General features: G+C 44.9%; 1 protein-coding gene across 1 annotated transcript; it reads right to left on the bottom strand.

Annotated features, from left to right (window-relative positions):
* Nucleotides 1–1,856: 1,856 nt before the first annotated feature.
* MARCKS (myristoylated alanine rich protein kinase C substrate) lies at nt 1,857–8,239 on the bottom strand. The gene is made up of 2 exons (XM_007057421.4): nt 5,562–8,239; nt 1,857–3,762 (listed from the first exon to the last, which is right to left on the bottom strand). Exons 1-2 carry the CDS (start codon nt 5,658–5,660, stop codon nt 3,013–3,015), a joined length of 849 nt encoding a protein of 282 aa, XP_007057483.1. The 5' UTR covers nt 5,661–8,239; the 3' UTR covers nt 1,857–3,012.
* Between the last annotated feature and the right edge of the window lie 769 nt (nt 8,240–9,008).

The following is a 9,008-nucleotide window of genomic DNA, read 5'->3' as shown; positions in this document are numbered from 1 at the left end:
GATTTGATACCCAACATGGATCCCCTCACTAGAAATGTTGCTATTACGGAGACTTTAAAAAGCAGCTTAGACGTGACTTATTAGAATTTGAAGGGGGTTTTGGTAATGAGTTTTAACCAGGAGTAAGAAAGCCCCCTCATTTTAATCCAATAATAAATGTAAGGGGCTGAATCTTGAAGTCTTTATTCAGGCAAAACTGATTTTAGTAAGAATTTTGCCTGACTAAGGAAAAAGCATTGTGATGTAGCCCAATAGAACTGTTTAACCATTTCAGAACATGGAAAGTTTTACCCATTTCCAACAGCTCTTGCAAGTCTCAAAAGGTATCTAATTTCAAGATTTCAAATGGATTTGAACTGCAATGAAACAGTTACTGTAGCTATTACTGAAGAGTAATATCAGCATTTCTTACTGAAACACTGCAATTGTTACACACCGTAATAAACTGCTTTCTTGGTAAACAGTTTAAAACATATCTAGTATTGACTATTGCTCTGTGAAGGGAACTCTGATTTGGTGCTTCCTGATAACTTGACAAGGAAAAAAAAAAAAAAAAGACACCTCAGACCTTTCTTTAAAAAAAAAAAAAAAAAAAAAAAGAAAAAAACATCTTGGATTTAAATATAAAGGAATTTATTTAAAAATGGCATTGACTATAGGGCCATGACATTTGATGTCTTGAACAGTTTTTTTTTTTTAAACAACTGTATTATAAAAAACCCTGAGTAAAGTGGTTATAAAATGAACACCTTCAATTAATGTAATCCAAGAATGACACTGGTGTGGAGGATCTCATTTTACATCCATTTATTTCATCCCGTGGCCATTATAGCATAGTATTCAATACATATCTAAAACTAGAGAGAAATACCAGGGTGAAGAGAGTACATACAAGCCAAAATTAAAATGGTAGACAGCTGAATAAAAATAAGTATGCATTCAGCAGGAATCCATTGCAGTTAATTCTGTTCTTTTGGGAACAAGGTGCTAATGTGCCATTTTCTCATAAAATGAATCATAATTACTTCCAAAGAAAGCTTCTGCTGAAAATTTTGATAGAAGCAAGTGTAATACTAAACTTTCTCCTATAAACTTAGGAGAAAGTTTCTTGAATCAATTTCCACCCTCTGAACACCATTACTACTTTACATAAGCCTACTGTTTTATTAAGGCATAACATGCCCTGAGCAATATGTTGGAAATTAGCCAAACAGCCTAACAATTAAAGGCAAGCACCAAGCAACTATTTTTATAGGCAAATTTAGCAATCCCCTTTGTAACTCATTTGTAGTTGGGAGTAGCATATTTGAGAAAGATATTGCTTTTAAATGCTGAGCAGACTGCAGGAAAACAAATGTTTTTACGCTACATATTTCAAACTGGTGGTCTAAAACTAGAAGTAGAAGTGGCATAACAAAACAAATGGACCATTTATTTCAGTGCCTAACTTTAGGCAACCAGTTTAGAAAAATTTGGCCTAAGACCATATTCTTACACCCTACCCAATATAATCCAAGTCAAACATTAACTTTAAGAGGTAGGAATCGAGTGTGCTGTATACAACTGGTCTTAAACCACGATGGAACCTGAGCAACAGCAATCTTACTATGCCATCATGTTCTCAGATTGGCTTCCAGTCTTTTGTTCAAAAAAGCAGAGGCTGTGAGCCATCTGGAGATATTGCTTATAAATTTCTTCATAATAAAGACTTGGAATATTACTGAATCCAAAATTCTAAACCATTTCTAAAGATAGCATTAATGGCACACAAGATCCTTCTCTATGCAAATTTAAGCCATACCTGCTAGTCCATTTATAGCTATCAGAGGATCCATAAAAGAAACACAACCAAGTTATACATTTTATTCACATTTATTTTTCGCTTTTAGTGTGCTCACAGAAAATTAGAACACCTTAAGCAGGAGTTTAATAGCAATTTTTGTAAGCAAAGTTACATTCCATCTCTAAGTCAAATTGGTCAAAGCTTCTCCAGTATTTACAAAAACATGATAGACAAGATGCTACACAAAAACCATTGCATCTGAAGAATTTTCCTTTATTTTCAAAGACAACTGGAAAAGAAAGCATTGTCTGCTGTAATCAAAAACATACCACAGTATAAACAGTAACCATTCCACTTATCACAGCTTGATTGAGTTTAAAATTTGTGTTTAAAAGGTCCAGGATGACTGCAGTTTTACAAAAATGGGCAGGGTGGAAAGAGTTGCAAACTTCATGTGCTTCTGGATATCAAGATTTGTTTTTATACAATAGTCACAGTTAAAAACACCCTGCTGGTAATACATAATTACACTTTATTAAGGTCATAAACCAGCAATAAACAATAAAGCCTATACAACTTGTATTTCTACTTAATCACTGACTGGTACAGCTAACATGAGATAAGTGAAAAGTTCCTATGGTTTAAATGAATTCCTAAGACTATGATCTTTTTTTTTTCTGGGTATTGATTTTTTCCTTTCCTTCTTAGTCAAGACTTGTAGTGTTGTAAACCTTATAGAACATCTGCCTCACAAAATACATTGTAATAACTTTCTTTTAAAAAAGACTAACCCCTTACATCGTTTCTTGTGGCACATTCTCTTGGCAATTATGTGCATCACTAATTCCTCATTGTGGCCCCTATCACTTCATTTGATATCCCTTATTGACCCCACCCATCTCCTTCATATATGGGCATGTCCATAGATTGACAAAGAAAGTTTACATTTTGAATAAAAGATGCAAAGTATGCAAAAACATTAATACTGATGCAAAAAAAAAAAAAAAAAGGAACAAGGCAGAGGGAGGTGTTTAGTCTCCCCTCTACCTGTTGGAATGGTGGTAACAGAATTATTTGAGATGGGATCTGTGGGGAGAGAAAAAAAAGAGAAAGACATCTTTTAAATCAATCCCTGGTTGTAGACAAGTTCTCCAAAACCAGTACCTGGCACCACTCCAACAAACAAACAGGGGGAGAAAAGTTCTTGGATTATCTCAAAATTGCCATGTTTACTCTGCCAATTCAGCTGGTGGGGCTTCTGGACTAGACTCAGATGGGGTTTCCTGTGTAGGAAGTGCTGCCTCTTCTACTTTGGGTGCCTCTTGTTCAGTTGAGGTGGCCTCAGTTGTAGCACTAGGGGCAGGGGCAGAGGCACCTGGTGCCTCTTCTGGTTTATCCTCAGGCTTTTGCTCTTCAACAGGGTTGGCCTCTTCTCCTGCAGGCTTCTCCGGTGCGGTCTCTTCTGATTTTGCTTCCTGAGAGTCACCAGTCTCCTCCTTTGTTTCCTCTGTGCCACTAGCTGCAGCAGCGCAGGACTCCTCTTGGGCAGGTTTGCCCTCCTCATTGCTTGTAGCTTCTGGGGAAGTAGCTGCTTCATCTTTCCCTCCCTCTGCAGAGGAAGCTGCACCTTCGTTCTCTGCTCCTTCCCCAGCCTCCTTTTTGTTCTTTTTAAAGGAGAAGCCACTTAGCTTAAAGGACTTTTTGAAGGAAAAGCGCTTCTTTTTTTTTTTCGGGGTCTCATTGCTGGAAGACGGGGTAGCTCCCTCCTCTGCCTTCGAGGAGGGCTCTCCCTCAGCAAGCGAGGCTGGCTCAGTACTCTCGGCTTCTGTTCCCTCCTTCTCAGAGGCAGGCTCAGAAGAGGCTTGCTCTTCCTTCGCTGTCTCTTCAGCGGGTGCACTGCCATTTGCCTGGACCTCCTCCTTGCCTGCCTCAGCAGCTGCTGGAGAGGCATCACCATTCACCTTTACATGCCCATTTTCCTGGAAGAAAACAACTCAGTGTTATTGGAGAAAGATCTGCTTCTCAGCCATATCCCAAGCTCAACAGGGTCATCTGATGGAGAACTTAGATCATTTCCCTGAACCAGAGTCTGCACTTAGAACTGGATGGAGCAGACAGTACAGACGGTTTTAAGAATACTTGCCATCTTGGCATTTTATGCCAATACTAAGGCATGGTTTGGACTATCATACAAGTCCGAGGATTTGATCAGATCAAGCGATTAACTGCAGAAACTGCGGGGCCGTAAGCCAGCAAGTGGCAAAGGGCGGACTCGCCATTGCTCCTCTTGAGAGAGGGGAAGGCAGCACTGAGCATTTTCAACATTCACCTCCCCGCCTGCTCCCCAGCCCAGGCTTCGGGAGCGCAGCCCATTGGTGCTGCCCTGGAAACGCAGCGCCAAGCCACGCCCCCGCCTGCTTTCACCGGGTGCCCGCTGGGGGACGCCCGAATGGCTGAAAAAGCCAACGCATCCGCAAGGCACTGCAGGGCAGCGCGCTGCCCCGCCCGCCCTGCCATCATTGCAGCTCCGGCGGGCCGGGCTCGCGCGGCTCTCCGCCAGCAGAGGGCGCTGTGACTCCACCTCGCCGACCCCGGCTGGAGGAGGCCGGAGAGGAGGGGGCAGGGGAGAGGAGGGGAGCAGCTGGCGGGCTGCGGGGCTCACGCACGCCGCGTCCAGCAGCAGCGCAGCCGAGGAGAAAGGCTAACAAAGCTCGCCTCGCTCCTCGCGTCCGTTTCACGCCTACCCCTCCCCCGCACCCTTCAGCCGGCAATAAAATCAAAATAAAGACGTGGCTTCCCTCCCCCTGCTGGCTGGTTAAAAGAGGCGCCCCCGCCTCTCGCTGCATTTGCATTTTTAACGAGTCTAAAGCCTCTCCGGAGGGCGAAGGAGCCCGGCTGGCTCCGGCAGCAGCTGCTCAGAGCCGTGGCGGGGGTGCCCGGTGTTTTAGATGCAGGCGCCACTCAACTCCAGCGCCGCCACCCCTGTTGCGCGGGGGGTGGCAGAGCTGAGGGTCAAGTTAGTGCAACGCCAAGAGTCACCTCTTGCCCCCCCCCCCCCCAAGTCCGGACTGCGCTGAAACAGGCAGAGTGACGCGAAAAGCCTCCCAGAACAAGTCAGCCCCCCGGGTTTCAATCCTAGGTTGAGCCTAGATCCGTAGAGGAGTGGGGGCGAGGCATGCAACAACATGGAGAAGAGCGTGCTTCGCTGCCCCTTCCCCTCTCCAGCCAGCCACCTCCCAGAGGTACAGACACAGCGCTCTCCCCAACGGGGTACCCCCGGGCATGCCACTTCCCTCCCCTAACCTCACCACTGCCAGTTTGCACTGCAGAGAGCAAATTTCATACTGCTATCTACCAATCCACCTCCCACCAGGGGCATTTTTCACTATTCACAGACAAACGTCTTCAGGAGAAAAAGCTAATGCACGGAGCAGATTGAACGGACAGAAAAGCCAACCAAGTATCACATTCCTCAGTTTACGAGCAGCGTGGACCCCCTTCAAATAACGCACCAGTGATTTTTATCTGCTCCACTCCATTAAGAAAAATCGGGTCTATAGAACCCTTCCCTCCCCCCACAAAAGAGTGAAAAAGCCATTCCTTTCCATTAAGTTTTCAAGATAAAGGCTTTAGCCATATTCTCCATCTAATATTCCCAAGGCACATCGAAGGGGGAGGAAAAATAAACAGGATGCAAGGGGGAAAAAAGTCCAAGTTTTGCCTTCTTCTTTTTTTTTTTTTTTAAAGGGTAGGGTTTTTTGGAGGGGGGGGGGATTACCTGTCCATTCGCCTTGGAAGGAGATGCAGCCACTGCTTCCCCAGGTTTCTCAGCAGCGGCTTCGCCTTTTGCAGCGGTCTTGGAGAACTGGGCACCCATGCTGTCTTATTCAACAAAGAAACTCAAGAGATCCAAAAGGAGGGGAAACAAAGAGCGTTGGATTGGTATAAATACTGGGCGAGCAGCAACACACACACACACGCACACCAGAGGGGGGGAAAAAGAGAAGAGAGAACAGAACCGATTTATATGCACTCCTTTTAAAAATTTAAGTCGAAGAGATCAAAAAGCAGCAGCACAGGAGGAAGGGGGGGAAAAAGGAGGAAAAAAGTCGAGCAAAAAAAAAAAAGAGCCCAAGTTTAGTAAAAAGAAGTAATAAAAAAAATCCCAGATTTGTAGCCGTACTGTAGACAAGGGGAAAATGGAGAAATCTCCCTGGTTGCTAATAAGATGCGGAGTCCAACGCCCAAGTGCACAGATGAATGGGCTTTCCGAGCGCTGACGGCAACCCCCGGCCCGTCGCCGACCAATCACGGCGCCGCCAGACAAAGGAGGGGGCGGGGCTTCCAATTGGAGTGAACAATGGAGCCGCGATTGCAATAATTTGAAATCAGCCTTTGACTGATAATTAATACCCCAAAAATAAATAAAGTAATGAAAAAATGCATGCACTCTTTTTTTCTTCACTTAAAAATGATGATGCATGGGTTTATTGCCCTTTCTTTTCGGAGGTGAATTAACCCTGCAAGGGGATTTCCTTTGACTTGCAGTGGCTCCGTTTGTGTGTCTCTCTTTCCCCCATTTGCTTCTGTGTTAAATTAGAGACAATGGTTTGACTTGTGTGTTTGTGATTTCATCCTCTTACCCCTACTCCACTCGCCCCCCTCCACCCTCTGCTGTAGAAGATCAACAGATAGTGTGCGAGGTTTGAGTTTTTGATTTAATTGCTTGCAATTGTTCTATCGCCCCAATTTGGAAGGTATTTAAATCACGTAGATCGAGTTCGAGTTTTGCCAAAGGAGATCACGAGTTGAAATTAGTAGGTCTGTAGGCCAGATGTTGAAAATGCTAAAAGCAGCCGCGGCCGCCGCCGAAAAAGCAGAATCAAACCCCTCCCCCTAGCAATATCGGTTTGAAATAAAATATTCTGAAATTAGCCTACGGGTCTGATTACATGCTGCTGTCTGATTATCCTTGATTTGTATTTTTAAAACCTGTTTTCTGAGGCGGCGACCACTTAGATTTTTGATGCATTAAATTAATGGATGAAGCGACGTTATCAGAGATCTATTTGTGCTTTTCCCAAATGTGAACCCTAAATATACATTTACATTCAGACTCTCAAATAAGATGTAATTTGAGACTAATTCGCTCGAAATAATACTGCCGCTAAGTACCTGAGTAACAGCAATGACTTGCGTGAAATACCAGCGATCTGAATCTCTTTTGGGGGGTGGGAGTGGCCTTTGGCATGTCTGGCAGCCTAGGTCTACATGGTGTTTTGTTTTTTTCCAGTTGAAATGGATAAATTATACTGCTGGGAAAGGCGACCTAAACCTCTGTTTAAAGAGCAGTGATGAGGAAAACTGACGGAATTACTTTTTCAAAAAAAGATCAAATCTCAAAATGCCCAATTTGTTTATAAACAAGAATGTTACAGCCATTAAAATAATCAAGGGTTCAGGATTTCAAGACACCCGTCCAAACCGCCCACCTCTCTGACCCCAAAGATCGCATTGTGCTGCAGAATCGGATGATCTTTGTATGTTCGCTGCATTTCAATAACCCTAATATGAACAATTCTTTATCTGTAGCAAGAGGAGAATCAGTCAAGGGAATATTTCGTTTCTTGGGGGCAAAACACACGAAGGGGCATTTGTTTTTTAGATCAAGCTCTTATTCTCCCTTGTGCTTCATTTCAAATACAACTTCCCTCCTGCATTTCAAGGAAAACGGATCGCATCCTGGAAAACGCTTAGTACCAGCCTCGATTTCTTTGGTTTAATCATTATCTTTCTTTTCGAAACCAAGCTGAAAAGCGTCTGTAACGATTTGGTTTTATACAGACTGCTTCGGTTTGATGCCTTATTCAATCACCAAGTTATACTTCCCCAGAGCTGATGTAAATAGTTTGTTGCAGAAGTGCATCGTGCCAGCAAACATATCTTATCGCCCTTAAGGGAAAAGACGCTGGCCAGGCTATCGGCACTGATGGTTGAAGGAAGCCAACCCCTTTGTGTAAATGGGAAAGTCCCAAACAGAAACGTAATCTAGACAAATCCAGTAACATCCAGGCGTTTGTGAAATGCACTTTGGAGGAGGCTGTTGATTTTCTTCACCAGAAAACTGGAAAAAATACCCTCCATCTGCACTTTTTGTGGTTGCTGTGTTAAATTGCTGTGGATCCTAGCTATGTGGCGAGACGCGTCTCCTCCAATATATGCACAGAGAGCAAAAGGATTTGAGATGTTTCTGCAGAACCCCATGGAGGGAGGGCTTCTTTGTTACCCGGCTGCATTGCTTTTGCACGGTGCCCATTTACTGGGTATCGGCTGGTTTCCGTAGCGACGGCCGGCGAAGATTCGGAGCGTTGGGGGGTGGGGGGGGGGCGGAGGAGGAGTGAGAAAGCGGGTGGGGGGAGGGAGGGAGCGAGAGACAGAGCAGAGCAGATGGACCGTACCCTGGAGGGGGCGGCGGACGGAGGACGGAGATGTAGTTGGCGCTGTGGCTGTAGCTGCTGCGGGGGGGGAGATGGGAGTGGTGGCTGCAGGGGCGGGATTCCACAGCTGAGATCGGGAAGGAGTTTCCATGCCTTTGCACCGAACCCGAATTGCGATCCTAGTAGTGTGGCTGACTTGGAGCCGGGGCAGCGAAAAGCCAGCGGGGGAGGGGGCTGATTCCGTGCCAGGGCTTCCAGAGGAAGCATGTGAAAGGGCAGCTGGACTAGTCTGAGGGGAGGGGGGAACGCAGGGGACAGACACGAGGTATTTCCAACACGGAAAACAAATGAATGAGAGGAAAAGACGTGAATACCAGGGGAGGGGAGGGAGGAAGGAATGGGGTGGGGGGAGGTATGGCAGGGAAGTGGGAAGAGGGATGTTGGAGTTTTTTTTCTCCTACATCTAAGGCAGGAAAGGAAGGCAAGAGAGAGTTTATTGCAGTGTTGTTGTAGCTGTGTTGGTCTCAAGACATTAGAGAGACAAGGTGGGGGAGGTAATAAGTATGAGCCTGACCGACACCCTGCATCAACTATGAGAAAGGGACCCAGAGACTTTTTCCATTGGACCATTTGAACTGGAGCCATAAACTCACTGAACATTAAATCTCACCAAATGAGGGTAAATCCAGCCTCATCATCATATCCACTCATTATACTCCACACCTGAACATAGCCATTATATGAACAACATACCCCCATATCGCAATGTTTGTACTTTGACCTGTTAA

Source organism: Chelonia mydas, chromosome 3 (genome assembly GCF_015237465.2).
Source record: "Chelonia mydas isolate rCheMyd1 chromosome 3, rCheMyd1.pri.v2, whole genome shotgun sequence".
NCBI classification, from domain to species: domain Eukaryota; kingdom Metazoa; phylum Chordata; order Testudines; family Cheloniidae; genus Chelonia; species Chelonia mydas.
The sequence above is the reverse complement of the archived record's forward strand: the minus strand, read 5'-3'. Positions and strand labels throughout refer to the sequence as shown.